We start from the raw sequence: 26557 nt of genomic DNA on the forward strand, positions 1-26557 counted from the left end.
TTGTCTATTTTATTCCACTGAGCTCTTCCTTATTATTTTTAGACTTTGATGGGCCTTTTACAGATTATGTTAAATCCATACTAATACTGTGTGAGTATAGTTCAATAATAGTATAAAAATAATAAAAATAAAATAAATTTTTTCTAACAGTTGTTTTACTGCAAGCTGACGGAACTTTTAGAGGATTTACATCTATGGGGATCTTTATTTAGCCGTCCTTCTTACAGCTGCTTCACATACACTCAACGAATAACCGTTTGCCTTGTCTTACTTCTGGGATACATGTTTTTGAACAGTGTTCTTATTCACTGGGAAGAAGAACAGGTATGTTGTTTACAATAGATAAGTATTGAACCCACAATGAAGTTTCATATATATGTGAAGACGGAACGCTAAAGGAGAGGTGCTTCTACACAGGTCATAGATCATTGAAAGGATTCCCTAATAGTGCTATACATTAAAACAACACATTAATGGCAGTTCCCATGAATACATAGCCTGGGAACGTAACATGTGTTAACAGTATGTTTAATAATATTACTTTAGAACTCTGGATTTCTGAGAGGCTCTTATTGTAAAATAATATTAACATACAATTACTGGTATTTTATATTAAAAGAAAAACTCACTCTAGTTTTTAAATGTTCGTTTTTTGTATAGCATTCGTTTGAACATGGTCTTCTCGATGTTTCTCCAGTTTCCATGATATCAGGATTTCAATCAACATTAGCCCTTTATCCACTTGCAGCATTAATCTCACTTCTCTTTAGGTTTAGTGAGGTAAGATCTTACTCCTTTGCTATTTGGGATATTTTTGCATTCATCTTCAAACTGTTCTATTAGGGTTTGTAATAAAATACAATAGAGATTCTTAGAGATAAGGATGTGAATAGTATTCCTTGTATGTGCTCTGTTGTTAATATATGCATTTTTATTGCAGAAGAAGCTAACAAGTGATTCTGGTGAAGAGAAGTTGAAAGTGCCAATTCAGACAAACTCTTCTGGAGGTATATATACATACATTTTTATGTATTTGAATTACATCAAAATATTTTTCCACTAAAAGATTATGCATGCCAGAAAGCAGTAGTTTATGGTTCTAGTTATAAACAAAATGAAATTGTTCTGGGGCTTTACTAGTTGGGAAGGATCTGGGAGTTCTTGCAGGTAAGAATTTTTGAATCCTCTGCAAATAGTTAAATACATTCCTGTGTAGAGACTCAGGGATTACTTTGCCTATTTGTATATGTCTTATTAGTAGTCCCCTTGAGTATTTAGTATCACTTTTGGTTTTGATATATTGATAGTACATAACTCAGTTGAAAAATGTGTAGAGATGCACAACTAATAAAAGGCTGATAAAAGAAATGGGACAAAAAGATTGTTAGAATGAGTTTTATTTTCTCTAGTTAAAAGTTGCTTGTGAGAGAACATGGTAACTCTTTACAAATATGTTAGAGGGTATTGCAGACAAATGCATAAAGGTTAATGTGAAGTGGGCCAAAAGGAGTCTAAAAACTCACTACTGTACATTAAAGGAAAACTACCCTGTATATGGCAAGTCTCTATAAAATGAATCACACGAAACAGCCCATATGTAAAACACTATTCCTTATAGATAAAGCCTTTTCATGAAATGCCATGAGTTTTACTTTTCTATAGAGTAATTAAAGCCAAACTGGCACTTTAAGCACCTTTCGCTTGTATGAAACAATGTGCACCACACACAAACCAAGGACACATATACGTAGGTAATATCAGCCAATAAACGGAAAGAGCGGTGTCTTTTACTTTCCACACTTCTTCCTGCTACAAGAAGAGTGGCATTATTTAAATTCAAGTAATCTCTGAGGAAGCGCACAGGCAGTCACACAATAGTGGCTCAAGGGAAAGGGCAATATTTACCGATATGTATATAGCAATTTGGTATGATTCTTTAATAGGTCACTTATTCTAATAATATATGATATCCTAATAAAATGAGCTTAGTGATGTCATCAGTTATAATTGGTACTTAGTGATGTCATTTGTCAAATGACTTACTTAAAATTGTGTATTATAATAAATAATGTACTCTGTTGTAAAATATGAAGATATTAGAAGTCACCTCAGAGTTCCATGACCTGTGTATGGTCATGGACTCCTCTGTGACTTACAATATCCTTATATTTTACAGCAGGGAATAGATTATTCACTGTATAGATTATCTGTTAGTTGACTGTTCATTCTGGAGGTATACTTTTCTTTTTAAGTCATGTTAATACAGAAGGTGTTCACATGCCTCTTGCTAGACAAATAGCATTGTAATAGCATAAAACAAAAAAAAGAGATTTTGACCCTCCCTAAATGTATCAGGGGTGGAGATATGCAGATTACTCTCTGATGTTAACTGTGTATTCAGAACCACTGGCTAAATAGCACTTACTACAGCACTTGCTAAACCAAGAGCCATAAGTCCTAAGGCACTGTAAAGCACCATGAGGACAGATTGGGACTCTGCTGTTACTGAGTGTTCACATAATGATAGTATTGTAACACGTACAGTTAACATTTTTGTTAAAGATTAATTCCGACCAGCAGGTTAACTGCAATTTATATATAACTAAGACCATTGAACAGTTTTAACTAACTGTATATTGTAAAGCTGCTTAGAATTACATTTTCTTTCATTATGCAAAATAATGAAATTTGGGGTAGATTTTCCATTTATTGTGAAGTACTTAATACAAATAGCAGACCACTTTGCCGGCCATGTAAAAAAGTACTACAACAACCTCCATTAAAACAAAACTTCTGTAGTGTGTAGGTGTGTGGTATATTATGATACATAAATATTCTAACACACAAGGCTCAGCCACTGCAAACATCTAGACTTTGTGCAGTATTTACATCATTTCATTACATTTTTCTTTTTGTTTCTTTGGTGCTGTTTTTTCAACAACTCTGTGAAACATTAGATAGGTCATGTACAACAAGTGCAGAATGTGATGTTGGGCCAAGTTTTTTACCCACAAACAAGCAACTTCCCATAAATTCAGAATAGCTGTGGATAAGGGCTGAGGCTGATAGGCGTACTTGTGTTTGCATTTCGATTTCAATCCAATGGCAAATGATGTCAAAATGACATCTGCACGCAATTCTTTAGGTGCAAGTGTACTGTGCCAATTGACGCAGGCTGCTGTGAGAACCATGGTGCTACTGCTACCTTCAGGGTGGCATTAGTTATAGGTTTTGTCTGTGTCAGTAGGCATACTCCCCTCAATTAGGAACAGGAGCTGGTACAGATTTAGTGGCACTAAGTGCAATGAGCACTTTTTGCACAAAAAATTCCATTCATAAAAGATACTTTTGTCAGTCACTGCGAGATAATTTTCATAACCACTGCACTTGATGTCATATAAGACACAAAATCCTTTCAACAAATGTTCATTTATACAGGAACAATGTCCCTTTCTCTAATAAAACCTGTATGAACGTTACTATACCCTGCTATTTGTTAATTATAGATCATCGAAATTCTTTATCTCCGTCAGACACAATGTTTGAATCCAACTTGACTTGGCAGCACTTCCAGTACTGGGCTTATGATGCCTGGAAAAAGAAATATGAGGTACTCAGCGTGTAGAGTCTTTGTATAATCTTCTAAAGTAACACATTTTACCCAGTGTAAAGCTACTTTACTGACACTGGGAAGATTTGCCTCAGTGCAGAACCCAGAGCAGCCAAGAAGTAGCTTTGATCTGTATACTACAAGTGGATACTCACGAACAGGACTACAAGCAAACACTGGTTGCTATGGGTTACTGCAGCAGGGAAAATTTGCCCATTGTTAAAATATGATTCTCAAGCTATGTATAACTATGTAGATAATTTGTTAATTTCAATAACATTATTTTTACATAATATGCTATATTTGTATCATTGTTGTATTATTATTTTAACAGTTTTCGTTTTAATAGTAGAACCCCTATTTTAATTTTTTTTTTAAAAAACAGAAAAACCTATGTAAGAGGAGGGAAATATTGCTAGAGGAGGCACTGTATAATGTCTTGTTCTTGTTTTATCTTTTTGTACAGAGGGATTATTTTACACCAAGCATTCACTCAGTAAACTGCAGTAAGAGGAGTAAAAAGGGAAGCCCTTCTCCTACTATCCAAAGCTCAAGTGGATTTGAAGACTGCAGTCAACATCTGGCTCAAAAGAATTGCAGTCATAGTTCATGTGACACGTGTTCAGAATTCCCAACAGGTAATTCAAAATGCACAAACAGAAAACAAAATGACTTGCCTGTATATATGTTATAATCTAATATTCCTACCAAATACAGAACACCTGGATAATTTCCAAGGCCATTTAACCTACCAGTAAGTTTTTGAACGACAGAATGGAAACCAGAGCTCCCAGAAAATAACTGTGCAGACAAGGGAAAAACATACAAACACTATACAGACAGTGCCTTAGTTAAAGGGGATGTAAAGGCAAAAAATGCATTTACTGTTTCTCCACTGCTAAAAAGAAGCAAATTTGCAATATACATCAGTTAGAAAATCATTACATTTCTATAAAATAAGCGACCTTCTGCAGCTGAATTCACTGTTAATCTCTTTTCCCTCCTGGAAGTTGCCTGCAGAAATCCTTTGATAGCCGCTGACTTAAGTAGTGAGAAAATATCAACAGAGAGGGGTTGTTTTTCACCGAGGTTAGTCTTAATGATAATTGAAACCATGTCCATGCGTAAGCAGAACCCTGAAGAGTTTGTGTCTGAAAACTGATTGTAGTTTACTACACTGCTATACTACTGCAAAGTTACATGTGTTTATTTCCACCATGGTGCAAGGAGTGGTTTCTTTGCTCTTCCCATTAATAGTAGATAACTATTTAGCCTAAAGATGTTTCTTTGTTTGAATTTTCAGGCCACAGAAGCTTATTTGGAAATCAGTATAAAGTATTGCCTCAATGGTGTATTTATTTGGCCTGGTGTTTCTGTGCAGTGATTAGTATTGTGTGTGCAGCCGGGACAACATTAATTGGTTTCAGGTAAAAAAATGTTTAATTTGTACCTTGTAGTTGGAGCAGTTTTTCCTCATATCCTTGCAGGTCTTTTTTTTTCGCTAAAAAAATCTGTTAGTTTAGACCTGCTAAATCATTATTTGTTAGAAATTTTGTATCCATAAAATATTATCACTCCACTTGTCATAGAACTCATGTATGTCTTTACTGTTGTACCCAAACCCTAACTGTATTCTCAAAAACTTTCTCAGGCATTTCCACGCTAAATAAAAAAACAAAGAATGCAAGAAACACTAAGCAATATTTTTCACACCCAAAATTTTGAAAGGAGAAGGAAAGGTAAAAACTAAGTAAGCTTTATCAGAACAGTCTCTGTAAATACAGCCATAAGCACTCACAGAAACGCTGCACTGAGTTCCCTGTCAAAAGATTAGTTGTGTCTGTTTTCCTCTGCCAGAGACACACAGCTCTTTGCTTTCTGCTCTTTCCTGCTCCCCCCTCCCTCAAGAATGCTAAGAACTCACCCCCCCCCCCTTAGGAATGTGGATCTGAGCCAATCAGCTGGAAACTGACTCATAGGGGCTGATTTACTTACCCACGAACGGGTCGAATGGAGTCCGATTGCGTTTTTTTCGTAATGATCGGTACTTTGCGATTTTTTCGTATGTTTTTCGTATTTTTTCGGATTCTTTACGAATTTTTCGGATCCAATACGATTTTTGCGTAAAAACGCGAGTTTTCCTATCCATTACGAAAGTTGCGTAAAAAGTTGCGCATTTTGCGTAGCGTTAAAACTTACGCGAAAAATGCGCAACTTTTCGCGTAAGTTTTAACGCTACGCAAAATGCGCAACTTTTTACGCAACTTTCGTAATGGATACGAAAAACTCGCGTTTTTACGCAAAAATCGTATTGGATCCGAAAAATTCGTACAGAATCCGAAAAAATCGCAAAACATACGAAAAAGTCGCAAAATATTCGTTTTCAAGTCGGAACTTTTCCAATTCGGGTCGGATTCGTGGGTTAGTAAATCAGCCCCATAGTCTTACTAACTGAGCATGGTCACTTGGTCTGGGTGTCTGTGCAGGAGCAAGGCATTATGGAAACTTCCTTTATACAGCTCAGTGTTTTTTCTTCCTGTTTGGCTTCTGATCATCTGAACGGGAGAAATGTGAAGGTATGCCTGCAGCTAGAGATTAACTCTTTATTAGCCTTTCCTTCTCCTTTAATAAATCTGCCTTAATGTTTTATATTCTCAAAATCTGTCACATTAACTCTGGGTTTGGGTCAGCCTCAGACAGAACAGCTATTTCCTTCAGATATTTAAAACTTTACTTTTCCACACAAATGCACTCAGGAATAAAGGCAATACATTATTCATTGGGCTTAACATATTTCATTAGAAATTATACCAGAGAATTCAGCATCCTTGCATTCAACTAAAAGAAAAAAAAAAAACCTTAAAATGAGACTTAAACACAGTCCTTGCCCTATTTTAGGCTCTAGTTGAGAATGTGAGACATTCAGTTGAGATTGAATATTTATTCAAAGAGCATATTTCTGTTTTTGTTTAATATGCATAAATGAATTTATTGGATTTAGATCCCATTTAACCAGTGGCATAACTACCATAGTAGGCTGTGGGGGGCCCAGGCAGCAAGGGTGCCTAGACCGCCAGATCTGCTGTATCAAAGAACCTTCCCCCCCCCCCAGCCCCTCTCCTACCTTTAACATAATGGTGTGGGCCAGGCGGTGATGTTTGAATGGGGTGGGGGAGGAGGGTCTGTTTGTGCCATGCCCCCTCAGAAGATTTTTTGTGTGCATTTTAGGAAAATGGCATATATAAGTATATACTGTAATGACGTTCTTACTACTTCCACATTGAATACCTTCTGGGGGCACCTAAACTAAATTAATTTAATGTATAGACAGAATAATCATTCTTTTTGTGGCATGCTGGGATGTCATCCTTCATCTACTACAGTGGAGTCTTCTATCAAAATGTTATCTAAATTATTTTGCACAGAATCCTGGTTGTATCGACTATGATGAGGGCCCTGCACGGTGCCCTGTCCCCTCCCCTGCTCTTTTCCCACTCCATGACAATTGACCATTTGTGAAATCATGGGCCCCAGGCTACCACCTGGGTGACCCGTACATGGTAATCCACCACCACATGGGGTTTATAATTCTTTGGATTTGCACCATAAAATTATCTTATTTTTGTTCCAACTTCTTACACAAATATGTTTAGAACGTAAAATGCAATTACATGCTGATTTTTTTTTTTTAATAAAAAAAATAACTACAACATTTTTTATTTGTTTGTGCAGTTTTGGTCCTACAAAATGCATACTCTGGGCGCACTCTGTGTTTTTCTCGGTCATCTTTTGCACTTTTGTTGTTCAGCCTTCTACGGTAAGATATTAGGGTTACAAAATATACAGTATTTCATTAGAATACACTGTTAGAATAAGTGTTTGAATAAATGACATTAATTAGTTATCTTGTTTGTTATACATATTTCAGACTTAGCCCAGTTTAAGGTATACCTTAAGAAGCTATCTAAATATGGATGGAAGAAAATGAAGACTACACTATATATATGTTTTTTTTGGAACCAGTTTAAATTGCTTTTCAGATATCCGTTTTCAATTCTACATTAATGGGGTTATGTAATAAAAGCCACTAAATTTGCCCAGGAGCTTTTAAACAGGTGACCAGTAAATGCTACCTGCTGATTGGTTGCTATGGGTTACTGTCCCTTGTACTCCAATATTATGACTCCACAGTTTTAACCCATGGCCTGTTACATGGAACTTACTTGTTTGCTACCTGCCATGACAGGGACTTGTTTTGCCTGCCACCTGCTCAGACCATTACCAGTGTTAGGTTTGCTTTCTGCCTTTCTTGTACCATGCATCAGTTTGTTTTTCTTTATTAAATCTTGCATCAGCTACATAGTGTCTCCAGTTGTCAAGCTACTTCAGAAAGTAACCCTGGCAACTTGGTATCAAACACTTCAAAAGACTATTGGTATTTATTTTTGTAAGGCTTTATCTCTGTACCTAGGGGTATGTGGGAGAATTTGATACTTTCACTTGCATGCTTTGAGGTGACTGAGGTGAATTTTGGAAATCTCATAAAACATTTGATTCTAAATTAGATTTGCAGTTTATCAGTTTGGATTCTATGTTACACAAATTTTTCTGGGGTCAACTTTGTATTAGGGGGATTTCATGAAACAAATGAAATGCAGAAGTGTTTTGTTAGCAGTAGCTGAAGGGTCAGTTGAAGTATGAAATCTGGATGTCAGTGAAAGGATTATGAATTGAATTGTATGAATTGTATTTTTTGCAGATATTTATTATAGCTTTCTTTATGACTTGGCGTAAGAAGGAAATCATTGACTTGTTTGCTGAAACAGTTTGTGAGGCCACTAAGTATTTTCAGAGGGAAACAAGTACATTTGAACAGATTTCTACCTTGCATTCTTGTCCAAATGATCTTGACATTTCAACAGACTTTGAAAAGGTAAGAATAAAATCCATGACCCATAAATATATTGCGTCAGACATGGTGGCTGCCACCACCTCTGCACTACTCTGCTTTCTCTGCTCTGGTATGGGGCATCAAGCAGAAAATGAAGTTTACCCTTAAAGGAAAATGCAAGTCAAAATGTAAAAAGCATACTGCCCAATAGTCCTCCTATTGTTTAGTAAAAACGCCACACTTTTGGCTCACCTAATCAAATATTTACTCAGTCACATTTACTTCACATTTTCTAGAACAGGCAGCCATCTCTAAAAAGGTATTCTCCCTTCCTTTCCCTCCTTGCTTCATACTGCACATGTGTTTCATTCCCTCCCCCCCTCCCCTCTGCCAGATCCGCTTCTGATAGGCTGGTGGGCATGTGTAGCTCAGAACAGGAGACAGGATCAAGTTACACACATGCTCAGAGAATAGGAAGGCTGCCGCTGGCACCTACAGGAAGGACAGAGAGATTTCAGTGATGTCACTGTAGTCTTCACACTGCTGTAGGCTGCCAGCACCATATCTCACAGAAGCAAGCAGGGATCTGGGAATTTAGATATGCAGTAAGTACTTAAAAAGAATGCCTTTAGACTTACTTTTAATTTATATTAACCTTTCATTGTCCTTTAAATGATGCTGATGCTCCAGCCTGATTATTAAATTCTGATGGAAATGCACCGGTTCCTGAGCTGCCATGTTTGCTGCCATCTGATATAATTACTAATCAGGCAAATTAAAAAAAAAGGAAAAGAAAAAATCCCAGTGCTTTGATCCTACCTCCTGGCAAGGAGAGAGGAAGCATTTCTAAGCTTATATTATAAAACTTCTATGTATATGAATTACTAATCAGCCTTGTACCATGACTTTCACATTTTATGAATACAGTTTATTGTGACTTGGTCTCTAAGATAAGACAACTGACAGCAATACAGAAAAAAGAAAAAGCCAAAAAAAGATATGCAAAAAATACAGGGATTTACTGGGGGCATTTTCATAGACACAGATCTTCATGGCTAAAAGCTGGCACAAAACCCCAAAACATAATGTGTAGCTAGTTCTATAAACCTTTAACTATTAAAAAAATAGAGGATGGGAATGTATTTGAAGAGGTTATAACTAAGAGGAAAGTGAGGCTATTGTTGGAAAGTGAAGTATTGCTTATAAGAATGTGTAACAAAGCAAAAGTTTTGTTATATTTCAATTATTTCTTCAAATAGATACTTGCTGCTCGAAAGAGGGCTCGCTATTTGAGGCTGGCCCGTCCACCTTCCCCTTCTCAACTCAAGGTAGTCAAGGATAAAATCAGAAAGAAAACAACTACTGAGAAAACATTCAGGTAATTTATATTCTGTTTTCAAACAATGGTCCCATTTATCTCCCTTTTTAAAAAATGCCTCAGTCCAGGTAATGCTGCCATATCTATCTGCCAGCTATATCTACCATTTTCCCCAGTGTAGGCATCCTTTCTCTTCTTCCATGTTTACAGTTTCTATTGGAAGAACACACCTTGCCATTTGCCCATAAAATTTACTTACACCATTTCACCAGTCTCTGCATTTGAACTCAGTACATTAGTAAGTAGCGAAATTTTACACTGACACAATCTTTGCTGTTTCCCCCAGTACAGCAATCACTACTTTTCAACCCTTTCTACCTCTTTTCCCTAGAACAACAATATTCCCCACTTCTGCCATTACCCTTAGTAAAACTTGGGTATTTCCCTACTATAGCCTCTATTTTTGTGAAATAAAGGCATTTCTGCCTTACTCTTCAAGTACAGCCATTTCTGCAGTATCTATCTGCTATTTTTCAAATTATAACCTTCTTTGCCATTTCCCATTAGACATCTACCTATGGTACTTCATTGAATTCAACAATGTCTGTCCAAGAAACATTGACAATATGATGGTACTCATTTTTCCATGGGCCTTATGATAAAATAGGGACAAATCAAACCAGGACATCCCTTTATTCTCTGTAATAAGCACTGATGTATGTAATGTGCTCAAAGTATTGAAAATATATGTATTTTTAAATATTTGTTTTGAAGGGAATGTTTCATGCATGGAATCATGATCTTGATATTCCTTTTTATAACATTGGGGAAATGCTCAAATGATGATTATTTGCTGAACCAAGCAGTAAGAAATGAATTTACAAGGTATGTAACAAATATTTACTGTTTTATTGTGTGTTTGTTTGTTTGTTTTTGTCATTCGTGTTACATCATAAAACTGTTTAAATAACTTTCTCTGTATCACTGATCACAATGTCACTGTTTACTTAACTATACATGCTGCATTACTAATTATTTCATGGATAGTCTTTAGAATTTTCACAAGATTCATTTTTGATATATAATATTTCTTTGCCTTTGCTCATGGTGAAACAGATCAGTGATATTTCACTGGAGGCCCTCTAAGCTGCATACCGCAGACAGTCTCAGACTGGGATACCTGGAAAAATTCCAGTGGCCCCCGGTGGTCATGTGGCTTTGGCAGCTGGGCTAGACCTTATAGTGTTTTCACTAAATACTATACTATATTTAAAAGCGAAAACGTGGTGGGGGAGATACAGCAGTTGGTAAAGTTACAGAACTGTAAATACAGCACATGTTTTTTATTGCATATGATGTAATCCAAGCAGTGCTATGTCACAAATTTTTAAAAAGGATAGGTAAAAACTAAGTAAGCTTTATCAGAAAGGACTATGTAAATACAGCCATAAGCACTCACAAAAAAGCTGCACTGATTCCTCTATCAAAAGAAACACAGGATTTCTTGTCTCATTTTTTGTAAACATGTTCTTCAGTATCAGACTTACTCTCCCAGAAAAATCCTTCAGGGCACAGGCAGGAGTCTGCTCAGTTTGCTCCTCTCCCCCTCCCTTCTCCTGCTCCCTCTCCCATCAGAATTTGCTCCCCCTTTCAATTGTGCTATGTAATCTTAGCTACCAGCAGCTAGAGCTGCAGCACAGAAGCTACTGAGACCAAGCTAAAATGGCAGCTACCATCTTAAAACTGAGGGCTGTTTACTCAGGTATGGAAACACTTTCTGCAGAATAAATATAGAGTTCTAGCTTGCACTATTGTGGCTAATCTATTGGCAATAAAATGCTAAAATGCCTTTCCTTCTCCTTTAACCATGTAAAAATGTGCTTTTAACCCAGTACCCATATATTTTTATATTTAACCAGTCAGGGCAACATTTTATTTACATAATTCAACCATTTAGCCTTAGTTGGAGGGGTGGGAGCTATCCAGTACATCATTAACATAGAAGATAAAATATTTAACTAATATTCTGATACTGTAAGTGGAAATTAAATTATCTACTACACCAAAAAGGCAGTCTTTTGAAGATCTCATCACCAGTAAATCAAGGGTTTCAGCTACATATTTCATAAACCTCTGCAGTATTGACCTATAGGGGAGCCTTTCCTTTCCCCACATTTCCTTTTCTTTATGGCTTCTTCCCACTAGTCCTTACTAAGTGTTGGTGGGTCTCTATTCAATACACTGTATGCGCTTTAAAAGGAGGCTGGAAATGTGAACAGTAGGTTTGCATATAGACACTAGTAGACACTAGCTCAGGAGGGTTTTTAACTTTGCTAAGTGACGTTTTTAATGTTAATTTCTCATTCCAGCCTTTACTTCTCAGTTCACCTTTCTTTTTCCATTTTCTAGACATGCTAAACAGTCATTTAAGAATATAAGAACTGAAGATGACTGGTGGAATTGGAGCTTTAATGTTTTACTTGATGGTCTGTACTGGAACAAAATGTACAATATTACATCTGCAAAGTCTAAAGTAAGTCATCTAGAAAGTTTTGCTAATTACTTGGTTTAATCTTGATTTAGGCTTAAAACTTTGTGCTATAATTTATTAAATGGCAAATCACCACCATATACAGAAGTAAAAGACAAGTTAAGTAAAATTCACTGGGTAGTGCCTATTTAAATCATATTTGGGGGTGCATGTAAATGAAAACTTAAAAAGATAGCATAAATTGGGCATTTGTAATAGTCCCCCCACCCCTATTTAACCATCACCATAATGTCCATATAAACACTATTACTGGTATATTACACAATCTTATATTTTATTGCATGTTACACTTCTAATTAACATTTAAAAAAACAGGCCGTTTCATCCTAAAGTGCCAGTGTGCATAATTTAATGCTTATAAGGGTGAATATTATTCACAGACTGGTCCTATTGGAGGCAAATTCTTTCTGATTGGAACTCCTATCATTCAGAAGTTTAGTCTTGAAAATAGTTCTGCATGTGTGGTAAGTTTATTTTGTTTTTTTTTTTACCGTGGCATTATTATTAGATTTACATTAAATGAGTGATAATGTTTTAACATTATTATTAGAATAACATTACATGAGTGATAATGTTTTAACAATTTTCTTTCTATAATTAACTGCAAATAATGGAAGTCCTATCTTCATTATTTAAGGATTCCCATTTCTTTATAGTTCATTTATAGTTATTATTCTAGCCCTTAGAAAGGACAGAATTCATGTTATCAAACCTCAACAGAGTTTACACGGCATTTTGATCCACTCCTTACAGCAGTTATATATAAGTCATACAGTAACAATGCTGCTAATATCTGTTCTACTGGAGGATACACAGGGATTAAAAACCAGTAAGGAATCCTATACTTATCCTTACTTATACATAAGCAAATTTTCCTGCAGTTACTTGCATGAAAAGTCTAATTCCTTAAATGTACTTGCATCAACATGCACTGTTGCACCCATAGACTCATGGGAACCTTGGCGCTACTGCCACCTTTGAACCATGCGCTAGGTTCAGGGTTCCCACGGTGGCCTGTGAAAACTGAATGACTCCAATCAGATATTGGCTGGATGCTAGCTGTTTTTGCTTTGTTTAAAGAGATGCTGAAACCAGAAATTAAACATTTCTTTACAATTGTCATAACACTGTCTTTGCATGTTCTTTATAACTTTGACATAAAGGTATTTGTTCATTGCTTTTACATTACCCATCTGATCTATGAGGGGGCTGCCATATTTGTACAGCAGTCCATTAGCATTAGAAGCTATAAGTGACAGGTTGGGAAGGGACAGTCAGGTTGGCAAAACAGTCAGGTTTAGGAACTTCAAGTAACAATTAGTGATGAGTGAATCTGTTCCGTTTTGCTTCGCCGAAAAATTCTTGAATCTTTCAAAAGATCCGCGAAACGGCGGAAAATTCGCAAAACGGCGAAAATGTCATGCGGCCAAAAAAATTGTCGCCCGCGACTAATCTTTTGACGCCCACGGCTATTATTTCGTCGCGCGGCTATTCTTTTGACCCCGGCGACAATTTTTGGACGTGCGCCGACTCCATGCCTGGCGAAACATTTCGCCCATCACTAGTAACCATTACTTGCAAAAGAAGCCCTATCAGGGAAAACGATCAACATGACCTATAGGTAACGTTTTACATACATTAATCTTTTGAAGAGTAGATTTTTAGTGTCAGTATTACTTTAAGGTCTTTCTATAATTCATCCTGCAGTTGGACCATAGAAGACCAAAAAAATCATACAATTGGCATATTGACCATATGATATCAGACTGCAAAAGTTTTTACTAAAGCTGCAGTATGTAGTACAACTGTTAGTCTGATATCATCTATGAGTTCAAATATAGGAGTTAATTAATATTGAATCAGATAAAAGTATGGTACAAGAGGCCTTAGCTTTATTGCTGGAGGGGTTTTTTGAATGTGTAAAGTTAGCAATATAATATAAAAGGAAAGTAGGCAATTTGTACATCTCAGACCATTTCAGACAGATTTGGCAAGAAAATTCTAAACTATTTTTTCTTATAGACCTATTCCTTTATTTCATCTATAATTTCCTCATACAATCAAGCAAATGATAAACCTAAAGAACCAGACACTGAAAACCACCTGGAAGTCAGAGATAAAATGCATCATCGCAATGGCAAGGTTCATTGTTACAAAGGCAGAAAATCTGTTATTAATCTTGGCAGATCAAGGTATGAGATAAAATGTAAAAAAATCAAAGTTAAAAAAAAAAAACACTGATCAAACGGGTCATCTTCCTGTAGCTGTTGACATGCCTGTTGTTTTTTTTTTTTTTTTTAAAGAATAGCATTTTTGGTGAAACAGCTACCAGAACTTCCTGGCCTGACCCAATTTAGACTGTCTGCATTCCCCTATTAAAGAAGATAGCCTGACTTCACTGTTTTAAGTGAGGTACACTTGATTAAAAAGTCTACACACCCTGCAAAATGGCAAAAAAAAAAGAGAAACTCTTAAAAAATAATAAAAAAAAATCATGTCAGAACATATTCCACCTTTGTGGATCCTGGTACAGTCACTGTTGAGCCATATTTTCTCCACTTGTTGATGACTGTCTTCACCATGCTCGTTGGAATGTTTAATGATTTGGATCCTTTTTTGTACCCCTGTCCTGACCGATGCCTTTTATTGATGTGATCCCTTTCATGTTTTGAAAGTTCTTTGTGGACCATGGCTTTTGGAGTATGAGACCAGGAGGAATGATCCTACAGGAACAGCCAAATTTATTAAGGCCACTTTAGGGCTCTGGCATATGGGGAGATTAGTCGCCCGCGACAAAACTCCCTGTTCGCGGACGACTAATCTCCCCGGATTGCCATCCCACCGGCGAAAATGTAAATCGCCGGTGGGATGGCATACGCAGCGGCGCGATTTCAGTGAAATCGCGCCGCCGCATATGCCATCCCATTGGCGACTTACATTTTCGCCGGTGGGATGGCATTTGGGGGAGATTAGTCGCCCGAGACACAGGAGATTTGTCGCGGGCGACTAATCTCCCCGTGTGCCAGAGCCCTAAATTGGTGTCAGGTGTACTGTAACTACTTTCTGAGATGAAACGATTGGTTGATTCTGAATGCAGCCATCTCTTTGATTATGATAGGGTGTGCACAGTAGTACAACCTGATTTTTGCATTATTTTTGTTTTTACTTCTTTCAGTAAACAGTTTCTGATTTGTTTTCAACTTCTTTGTATAGACTGCAATTTTGCAATAAAGGTGGAATAGTTTCTGACAGGGTTTATCTTTGTTTTATTTTTTGTATTAAACAAAAACCTGCCATATTGCAGGTGTGAGTAGACTTGTTATATACACTGTAAGTCTGGAAGTTGGGTTAGCGAAACCACTAAAACTTCAGTATTTTTTGCCATTTTGCCATTAAATTCCAAAAATTTGCCACAGTTAAACAGACTGGTGTATATTCTTATTTGCATCCTACCTGGCAGTATGTAAACTTAAATTAACCACACTCTATTTTTTTTTTCTTGTGGCCTTCCTTCTGCCTTGTTCTCTGATCTTTGTGAGGCCAAAAAGACATTTGATTCCTGAAGGCTCACTGTCTTCTAACCCTTTGCTGGGTTGGAGATAAAAAAAAACTGGTACATGATCAGTTGCTGTGTATTTCAGTAATGTTGCACTTTTTTTTTTTTCAGTACTTTAAGGTCCACATGTTATGGGTTTGATGGTGTTTGGGAAACACCTATGATTTTGTTTCAGATGAGTTTATCCAAAGATTGATTTTTTTACTGCATAATTTTAAGTGTGCATGTGTTGAGGGTCTTTACTTCATTAATATGATTCATGTCAGGATTGCTTTTATTTTCTATTAAATTGTTCTAAACAGTAAGTGGTGTTTTCTTTTTATTCTGATATCTCCCTCATTAGAACTGAAGCCTATTCAGCTTTGCTACGTATACAGAGTCAGCAGTGGATAAACCACAGCACAACAGCGCTTCATGTACTTTTTACTCTATATAATCCTCCAACTAATGTGTTTACTGTGGTATTATTGCAAATGGAGTTTCCTGCCTCTGGTGGTGTTATTACATCATCATTAATTGAATCTTTCAAGATATACCATATCGCAACTCTTTTGGATTATATCACCATGGCATTGAAGGTAAATTATAATATATATATATATAATATATATAAAACAAAAATAGAAACCACCGGCACTCACGTCTAAGGGAAACATAAATGCCTGGGTGCAGTCTTCAAACCACAGAATTGGTATAGACCACAAAGAAGCCGCTCTCACAGGCCTTAGATGAAAACTGACGTTTTGGCTGAAAACCTCAGCCTTTCTCAAAGTTACAAAACCAAGTGAGGGAAAGCCATAAATACTGCAACTGGCTGGAAATTCAAACAAAGACGCATGCATATGACGTAACATATACAAAAACTAAAACACCACCCCCCGACAATGACATAAGTTTCAAACCACAATGTACCACCCCACACGAACCCTAAACATCCCGTGTCTTGTCCAATCTGAAAACAATATAACCCTTATAAGGACATCTTAGTGCTATGAAAGGCAGGAGAACCAAAAGTTCGGAGGGCCAAAACAATGGAAACATAGCACAAAGTAGAGATGAAAAAAAAAAAATATATAAAAAAATAAAATGGAAAATAAGAAGTGAGAAAAATAAAGAATCGAATATTAAAAATAAGAAATAAAGATATTGTATGTTTCTTATTTTTAATTTTATTTTTAATATTTGATTCTTTATTAGTGTTAGTGAGAACACTTCTTATTTTCCATTTTATCTTTTATATTTTTTCGTTTTTTTTATTGTCTCTACTTTTAGAGCATTTGGCATAAGTTTGGTTCTTGGAATCAAATTAGATTTTTATTCACGTGTGCTCAATGACTGTAACTTGGTAGCTTTTAAAAGTGTGTGGCTGCGAGGGAGTACATCTGTAAAGCCTGCTACAGTCTATGTTGTTTGTACCAATATTCTTCCAATATAGTAAAGATCTGTTATCCCGAAGCACATTAACCAGAAAGTTTGAATTACAAGATGGTCATCTCCCATGGACTCCATTTTAATTAAATAATTAAAAATGTTAAAACATATTTCCTTTTTCTCTGTAATAACAAAACAGCACCTTGTACTAGATCCCAACTAAGATAAAGGTAATCCCTATTGGAAGCAAATAATCCTATTGGTTTGTTTAATATGTAAATTATTCTTTAGTAGACATGGGTGGAGATTCAAATTATAGAAAACCCCTTATCTGGAAAATCCCAGATCCAGAGCATTCCGGATAAAAGCTCCCATACTTGTATATGCTTCCTGAAACATAGGATGGCCCTTACTGGTCTCCCTTACCACAGTATGGACACAGTCCCTGCTCACTCTTATTTCCTTGCACCACTAGTTTTAATGGAGGAAACAAATAAGTATTGAGGGATGGACAGTTAAGGATAAGTCCAACATCAGTTAGAAGTATTTCCTATCAACAGTTCATATTGGCATATGTATAGTACTCGATGTATTGCAATGACTGAAACACAGTCCAAAACTGCCATAAAGTAGGTGTGTCATAAAGAGTGCAAACATTAATTACACAGATTGGGCAATAAAAACACCACTTACATATAGTACCCTGATACTATGAACTTCTGTACTAGTTCTAATTAGAAGAACTGAAACACATTTTTGGTATAAATCATATTTTTGGGCTGTTGTGAAAATAGTTGTATATTGACAAATAACATTTAAGAATGCAGTTTTGTGTGTGCTGTAGTGGAATCACATTATATACTACACTAAAGGACATTTAATATTCACATGCAATTACTACATACAGTGTGCTTTTTATTTTAAATTGTAGGGTGATTCATTTGTTTAGCAGATTTTATGTGGAATGCTCTATTGGAGACTGTTTTTATTTTGTTTTACAGTTATTGTTTCTGGGACTTATTCTTCTTCATTCCTGTTTCCAACTGGGTGTAATGATTCAGACTGGCATTAGGAACTACTGGCAGGAACCATGGAACTGGATTGAGGTTTGGAAATCAGATTGCAGCCTTTATAGTATAGACCAGTGGTTCTCAACCTTCCTAATGCTGCGACCCTTTAATACGGTTCCTCCTGTTGTGGTGACCCCCAACTATAAATTTATTTTTTCGTTGCTACTTCATAACTTACCGCCAATACTGCTGCTTTTTATACTGCAGTAGCTGCTTTCTACACAGTAGCTGCTCTCTACACATGTGTGACTGGTCCGCAAAAGTACATTATGGCGCCAACCCTGTCGCATGAACCTGTATTTGTATGGGGTGTATGTTATGGGGTTGGCTTGATGATGTCATCACGCAGGGTACTCAAACAGTATGTGGGCGTATCTGTATGTAGGCAGACCCGCCTGGAGACAGATAGAGGAGTGGTGTCTCGGTTCCTAAGACCATCGGAAATATGTGTTTTCCGATGGTCTTAGGCGACCCCTGTGAAAGGGTCGTTCAACCCCCAAAGGGGTCCCGACCCACAGGTTGAGAAGCGCTGCTTTAGGTTATTTAAAAGGAAAAACTTTGACTCCGTGCTGCTAATCCTTAAGTGGGGTTAATATCTTAACTGATTAGGATAGAAATACATAGTCGGCTCACATTTTATAGATGTCCAGCTATTTATTAATTGTCTATTAAACACCAGTCTTGTCTCACAGGTCCAAAGCTTTAAAGGAGAAAGAAAGGTAAAAACTAAGTAAGCTTTATCAGAAAGGTCTATGTAAATACAGCCATAAGCACTCACAGAAACGCTGCACTGACTTCTCTGTGAAAAGATTTCTTGTGTCTAATTCATGTGCCAGAGACATGCAGCTCTCTGCTGTCTCCTCTCTCCCCCTCCCTCGAGGATGCTAAGAACTCCCCCTCCTTAGGAATGTGGAGCCAATCAGCAGGAAGCTGACTCATAGTCTAACTAACTGAGCATGTTCACTTGGTCTGGGTGTCTGTGCAGGAGTGAGGCATTATAGGAACTTTCTTTACACAGCTCAGCGTTTTTCCTTACTGTTTGGCTTCTGATCATCTGAACAGGAGAAATATGGGGAGACTTAAGGGCACTATTGAGACAACTGAAGGTATGCCTGCAGCTTGAGATTAACTCTTTATTAGCCTTTCCTTCTCCTTTAAAACATGACTAGAAACACCAGAAAAGTGTCACAAAAGCCCCATATAGTGTAATACTGTATGGTTGTCAGTGACCTAAATAAACCAGGTGCCAGCTCTTTACTTTCCAATATATGTCATATACAGTAACTGCAACTGCAATTATTACAACACAATAGTTAGCATGTACCTCCAGCTATGCAGAGCAGAAGTTGATGACATTTTATATACAAGGTTCCTGTAAATGCAAGTATGGAGATTTCACTAGCACTCAAAGGGGACCTGTCACCTTAAGAAATAATTCCAAAACCCTTTGTATTATGTTAGTAGAGCAAAATAAACTTTACTTACACTATATAAGTTATTGAATATCTTTTTCCTTCAGACTTAAAATGTATAGTTACAGCAGGCCGGCGCCATTTTGTGGGACCCTCATATTAAGGCAATCTTGGTATCCCCCCAAAATCTTATGCATTTGGCATCTAGGTGCTTTCTAGGAAGTGCTGAATGGAAAGTTAAAGTAATTGTAATTAAAAATCTAAGCTGTCAATCATATATTGAGGTATGGATGATTTCATTAAAAAAAAGATTTAGGTTTTATGATTTATTTTGAAAGGACTTTTATTACACAGCTTTTAAGGTGTGGATGACAGGTCCCCTTTAAGATACTAATAATCACTGGGTCATCAGGAGTTACTGGCTTGCATCATGCATTTCGGTGGCTTTCTGGTAACATATAGCAGAAATACAATGGCACGATTATTTCATGATAAGATACCTCTGTTGCCACATTGTACAGCTTTAAGCTAGTGTATCCTGGCTGTTGAGGATAATACACCTGGCAAAGGAAGAATAGAATAGGACAGTGGCTGTAATGTGGTTATTTGTATTATATAAAATAGCTAAAAAGCAGGTTGTAATTAAAGTTTTATGTGTTACATATGTTTTGAATGCTATAGAACAAGCGCTGGATGGCTGGAACAGTACTATGTTGTTTAAAAATGTGCCAAAATGTCTTCCATTAATACTGTTATTTAAGCAAAGAACATTTACATTTTGGTAAAAACTAAATCAACAATATGTAAAATAGATCCATAGTTATATACAGTGTGTAACTGACTTAAATCTCTCTTTCTGAATATAGCTATACAAGATGTATAATTATGAGCGCCTGTGTTTTACAATTTTTATTTGTTTATTTGCAGCTTGGCATAATAGCAAGCAGTCTCTGTTACTATGCATGCATTACATACACATTTTTACTTACAATGGATATGATTGACCGTCTTCAGAAAGTATTCTTTAGAATTTTTATAGATTGCAGCATCCTTGCTGCATGGGAAAAGGTAAGAATTGAATGTATAGACAATTAATACATGAAAAAAAATACTGTGATAATAAAAAAAATAAAAAATTAATTGGTCATACAGAGATTTTATTGTGGACCAGTTGTTATATAATATCTCTTGCATACCAGTAGTGGCTAAATTTACCCCAGTGCAGTAACTAGGGTTGGGGGTGATGTCATGGGGGTGGGGAGAAGGTGGGGCCGTGACATCATGGGGCAGGGAGGAGGCAGGCCCATGACGTTGTGGGGTGATTGGCCGATCACCGCGTCAATGTTACTGAGACCTGAGTTTTCCTAATTAGGGAAACCAGGCAGGCGGTTTCGACCTGGGCAGCCCTTCTGAAAACCGGGCTGTCCGGGACAAAACCAGACAGGTGGCAACCCTAACAGTAACCCATATCAACCAGTCAGCAATAAGCACCTGTTGTTGATTGTCAGAGATGGCTGCAACAGTCTCTTAACAATAAGGGAAGAATCTGTTGTCAGTGACCACCAGTGTAAGGGCATGGAGTAGTACAGCTAGTGGTTTCAAATGAATAAATGCCATTCTTGCCCCCACTTTTTGCTGCTCTCTATCAAGAACCTAGAAACTGCATAATTGTTTGCCCTTTCAGTACTAAAGGGGGGTTCAAAAAGAGTCACTATTAAGACTCTTAACATCTTGTCTATGATTTCTTTTCTACAACTACAGTAATAAATGTATTAGTTGTAATCTGTTGATGTGTCCTTTTGAATGTATATAACAATTAATTCACAATAAATTAATAAAATCATAACATTTTCATCACAACCATATTTTATTCCATATTTTAGTGGAACCGCTCTTTGCATGGGATCATTTTTTTCTTAATGGTAATAAAGTTCATCAAATTATTTCGCATTTACAAAGTGATGGCTCCCTGTTTGACGGTTCTTCACCTTTCTTCATCCAGTATGGCTTTTACTATGGTAAGGGGGAGTTGCTTTATCTTTCTGTCTGTGAATTATGGAATTGTTTGTCAAATAACTAGCAGTTGAGGAAAATAACTTATTTCCAGGAGACTCAAGTGATTTCCTTATGTCATGGAGGTATTCTTTCTCAGAAAGTAAAATTACAAAGAGTTGAACATAGCTATAGTGTAATGCTGAAAGTAATATATTAAAGCAAATAATAAAATTGCACTCATGTGATAACAATGCAAAAATGTTTATCTGGGCCAAGGTCTTCAATAGCATTCCAATCACAGGATGTCCATGATTCACAGCTGCAGTTTTATTCAGATTCCTGTGGAAATAGCCAATGTTTTTAGGAGGTCAAGGCTCCAGAAATCAACGCATTTTGTCTTTCTCATCCTCTACCTCAGGGTTAAGAAAAGTGAATTAAAGGAGAAGGAAAGTAATTTTGGCATTTTACTGCCAATAGATTAGCCACATTAGTGCCACCTAGAACACTATATTTATTCTTCAGAAAGCTTTACCATACCTGAGTTAACAGCCCTAGAAGCTTCCTCCATTTGCTTAAGACAGCAGCTCCCTTTTTAGCTTAGTCTCCGTAGCTTCCTGCTACAGTTCTAGCTGTTGGTATCTAAGACACACATTCTGATGGGAGGGCGGAATGAATTCTTATGAGAGGGGGAGCAGGAGAAGGGAGAGAGGAGATAGCTGGGTAGACTCTGGCCCCGGGAATGAAGGATTTTTCCTTAATTCCTAATTCATATCTCCAAAAATATCATTACCAAACCAGAAAAAAACTACTGTAACTGAAAGAACTGTGATGTTGCTGTTATGAAATGTTAGCAGCAACTACATGGAGTGCCGAGATAACACCAGTTAGCAGTATTTGGCTGCATTATCTGCGCTTCTGGCTCTGACTTCTTAAAATTCAGACCCAAGAAAGAACAAATGGATACATAAACTTTCATTTGCAACTACATTTGCAACTGCAGCAGTCTTTCTCTTCTTCTGTCCTGTTTACAATTTACTGCACATTCACACCTGCGCAGGCAAAGAAGAAGCAGAATTAGGATTGTTCAGTGGTAACATTTGGTGTTACAAATGGAAATCCTCAACACTCTCAATGCTAGTTGTGGATGTTATTTGTTTTTTCATTGTTCTTTTCTTCCTTTTAATGTGGTGTTGCAGTTTACCTCAAGAAACACTTGAGCTCAATTACAGTACTTAAACTGAGTAAATTTCTTACAAGAGTATTACACCATTCCAACATTTGGTAAAGAGCTTTGATTAGTCTACTGCAGGTTAGTACTGTGAAATCACTGGTAGGTAACTGTGCTGAAAATTTCTATATATTTTTTTACAGATTTCTGGAATCATTTTTTCGCTTGCCTTTTCATCACTTGGTCATGTTATTGTCCTCTTTAATTCCTTTCATTTTAGCAACATGATCAGGTCATTACATATGCTTTTTATGAACCTTTTGGGAGTTGGCGACAGAAGACTTTTTTCATTTTTACACCTCAGAACTAAATCAGTTCCGTTACCTGCAACATGTGTTTATGTAGTACTGTTTCTTTTTATAACAATTTTATGGACTGGCATGGTAAGTGGGCTTTCAATTATAGATTTCTCTCTCTCTCTCTCTCTGGCTTTATCATATATATGTATGGATTATGTCTTAACCTCACTTAAAGCCCTCACAAAATATGTGGTGTGGCTCTCTTTTCTACGGGGAAAGGCCAGTGGAACAGTTACATAATGAAACTCTCCATAGTAAGGACAAATCCTTAAATTTTGTACAGAAAGATCAGATAAAATTGGCATATGGTTGAATGCTAAAGTTTGGTGAAAGGGAGTAAACAGCTTCTACAGCAATCATTGTGTTAGAAACAAGATATTTGCAAATGGTAATGTACAGTTATATTGCATTTTACAAACTTTTTAAAAACTGAAACAAAGAAAATAGTAGTTGTGCCATGTGCAAACATGTGGAGACCCTAGTTAGTCAGTATTTGGTAACACCCCCTTTGGCACAGCTTGTAAATGCCTTTTGTACCCAGCTAAGAGTCTTTCAGTTCCTATTGTTGGCATTTTGCCCACTCTTCCATGCAGATCTAATTTCAAGATCTTTTTGGGCCGTCTTGCATCTTTAAGATCTACCCACATTTTTAATGAGTTTCAATGATGTTTATTTTAGGGGACAGTAAGGTCCATTCCAAACCTTCTGCTTGCTATTTTTTAAAGGTTGCTTTTGATGTATGTTTAGGATCATTAGCTTGCTGTAGGAGCCATCTTTTTTTCAGCTTGTTTCTTGGCTTACTATGTCACATTGGCATCCAGAATTTGCTGATGTTTAGTAGAATTCATTCTACCCACCTCATGTACAATGTTTTCTGTGCCACACAACCCCCAGTACCACATGGTCATCAGATAGCAAGGTGTTTTATTTCTTTTTTTACTCAACTGCTGCTCCTTTTTTCAGTTTTTTCTATGTTTTGTATCCCTCAGACGTTAATGCTTGTGATGAGGTTGCAGGTAAAGCTTCCTCCGGATGACTCTTCAGTGAAGGTCATGTTTGTGCAAGCAAAGCTGCACCGTTTAGTGGTGCCTGCTGCTCCTGTATCTGCCAGCATATAAGTAGTCCTCTCTGAAAGTTTTCTTGCTCTTTCATATTTTGCCTTTCATTTAATTGCTATTTCTTGATTACATAACAGACAGTAGAAATTATAAGATGGAAATATTTTGGCAATATTGTAATATCTTTCTCCTACTTTGTAGGCATAAATTAGCTTATTTTCAGATTGTTAGAGTCCATGTTTAAAGCCAATAGTTGATAAGTGACAGCCCAAATTTTGCTCTGCAATTGTCAACAGGTCACATATGCTAATAGCTGTAAAGGCCTAATGAGATAAATAGTAGGGAGGCACCAAATCCACTATTTTAGGATACCGAAACGACTCAATGCTAATTTGCATATGAAAGTTAGGGCAAGGAAGAGCTAAAGAAAAAAAAATGTCAACTTCTGTGTTTATGTGAGAAAAAGTCATGTGATTTTAAGGATTCAGATTCGGTTTTGGCCAAAGGCATGGATTCGGCCATATCTGAAACCTGCTGAAAAAGGCCTAATCTTGGCTGAATCCTGAACCAAATCCTAGATTTGATGCATCCCTAGTAAATAGGGTCACTGAAAAGCAGTGTTTATTACTAGAAAGGTGGAAGGGTGTCCAAATTTTCTGCATGCCACAAATTCTATTTTCTTTGTGAAATGATATGCAGCTGTGCATTAACATTTGCATATGTTATTTTTAACATAGATTTCTGCAGTAGTTGTTTACTAACTAAATATGTAATTTAGTCAAGGGTATGCAAAATGCTATAGTATATAATAAGGGTATAGTGGGCCCTTCAATAATAATACATTATATCTGTTTTAAAACAGGTTTAAATTAGAAAAACCTTTATTAAGGAAGCATTTTGTACAACTATCAACCTGTGTTGGGATGGGTAGATTCATTGCCATATTTTTGTGTTCTTAGCTTTTTTTAAAGGGGAGGTACAGCATTTTTGACAATCACCTACATCATGTAGGCCATCATAATAAATAATATACAGTTCTTGATTTATTGTCTAAAAATAATTGTGACACTTTTATAACTGAGCGGTAGGCGTATATTAACAGTGCTTCCAAGAAGCACAGTAAGATGTGGATAGGAAATCACAGCTTTGCCTTCAAATTGTGAACGATATATTAGGAGTAAGTAGAAGAGGCACATGCCTAGGGTGCAATGCTTGGGTGGGGGGTAACCCCTAGTTCCAGAATTAGCCATTTGGGGGTGGTGTTGTGAACAGGGGTTTCTGAGAAATTGGCAATGGGGTTGGCAATGACAATTGGTGGATGCCTAGGTATAGGGGTACATAATGTTTGGCCCAGCAGTACAAAGTACTAAGAGCCACCATCCTTCTTGCACAGTCTGGGAAATCAGCCAGCAGGAAGTGGCACAGCTTGCAATGTTTTGTTGTTAAAGCAGTATAAAGAGATACTTTCCATTCTCTTTTCAGAAGTGTATAATTCAGTGGAAAATACTTTTCACACTATTTGCTCCCCTAACAGCATATTCTAAACTAAGGTAACTGGTACAAGCTTTGCATTATGCTATGAATAAGCTTTGAATATGCTTTGAATCTTTTTTTTTTTTAACCCAAAATATCTATGGTGCTTTGTTTCTAGATAAGAGGAATACTCACGTCAATAATGAAAAACACCAGTAAAATACATAGAAATAAGCAACTGATCACACTAACAGATGTCGCTTCTCATGCAAAAGAGAAAGTATATTCAGTGTTTGGACGCCAAAGAATGAAATCAACGGATACTACAACATTTCCCCGCAATGTAAATAATTAAATTATTGGCTTAGTTTTCAGCATTCATGACTTTAAAGCAACAGTTAATTTATATACCTTTATTTTCTCATTTGTTTTTTATTCAAGTTTAATGCAACTAAGTAAGATCTTCTGTAGTAGATAATGTTACATTGACACCTTAGATTGAGTAAATTTAAGTGTTTAGAATATTTATTTGCACTGGCTTGCGTATATCTATGAGTAAAGTATAATGAAAGTGCATTTGCAATTAACCCCTTTTGTATTGAGGTATTTAATAGGATAATAATCACCTTAACTTAAGAAACAGCATTTACTTTTTGTTGGTTCTAGGCATCTAGCATAAAATATAAAAATGTAGGATGTAGGCGTAGGAGAATGTAGGATAATGA

General features: G+C 36.6%; 1 protein-coding gene across 3 annotated transcripts in view; it reads left to right on the forward strand.

Annotated features, from left to right (window-relative positions):
• The window catches only part of pkd1l1 (polycystin 1 like 1, transient receptor potential channel interacting), a 75003-nt gene that overhangs the window by 40961 nt on the left and 7485 nt on the right, over positions 1-26557 (forward strand). For all 3 annotated transcript variants that reach the window (XM_031904004.1, XM_012965489.3, XM_031904003.1), the window contains exons 31-49: positions 151-324; positions 661-780; positions 941-1007; positions 3507-3610; positions 4077-4248; positions 4914-5037; positions 7343-7427; positions 8370-8543; positions 9761-9879; positions 10594-10704; positions 12229-12352; positions 12751-12834; positions 14393-14562; positions 16270-16504; positions 18299-18403; positions 20707-20847; positions 21663-21797; positions 23146-23385; positions 26011-26175. In XM_031904004.1, coding sequence (XP_031759864.1) covers positions 151-324; positions 661-780; positions 941-1007; positions 3507-3610; positions 4077-4248; positions 4914-5037; positions 7343-7427; positions 8370-8543; positions 9761-9879; positions 10594-10704; positions 12229-12352; positions 12751-12834; positions 14393-14562; positions 16270-16504; positions 18299-18403; positions 20707-20847; positions 21663-21797; positions 23146-23385; positions 26011-26175 — 2649 coding nt within the window. The remainder of the gene's footprint in view (positions 1-150; positions 325-660; positions 781-940; positions 1008-3506; positions 3611-4076; positions 4249-4913; positions 5038-7342; positions 7428-8369; positions 8544-9760; positions 9880-10593; positions 10705-12228; positions 12353-12750; positions 12835-14392; positions 14563-16269; positions 16505-18298; positions 18404-20706; positions 20848-21662; positions 21798-23145; positions 23386-26010; positions 26176-26557) is intronic.

The sequence above is a fragment of the Xenopus tropicalis genome, chromosome 6, assembly GCF_000004195.4.
Source record: "Xenopus tropicalis strain Nigerian chromosome 6, UCB_Xtro_10.0, whole genome shotgun sequence".
Lineage (NCBI taxonomy): Eukaryota > Metazoa > Chordata > Amphibia > Anura > Pipidae > Xenopus > Xenopus tropicalis.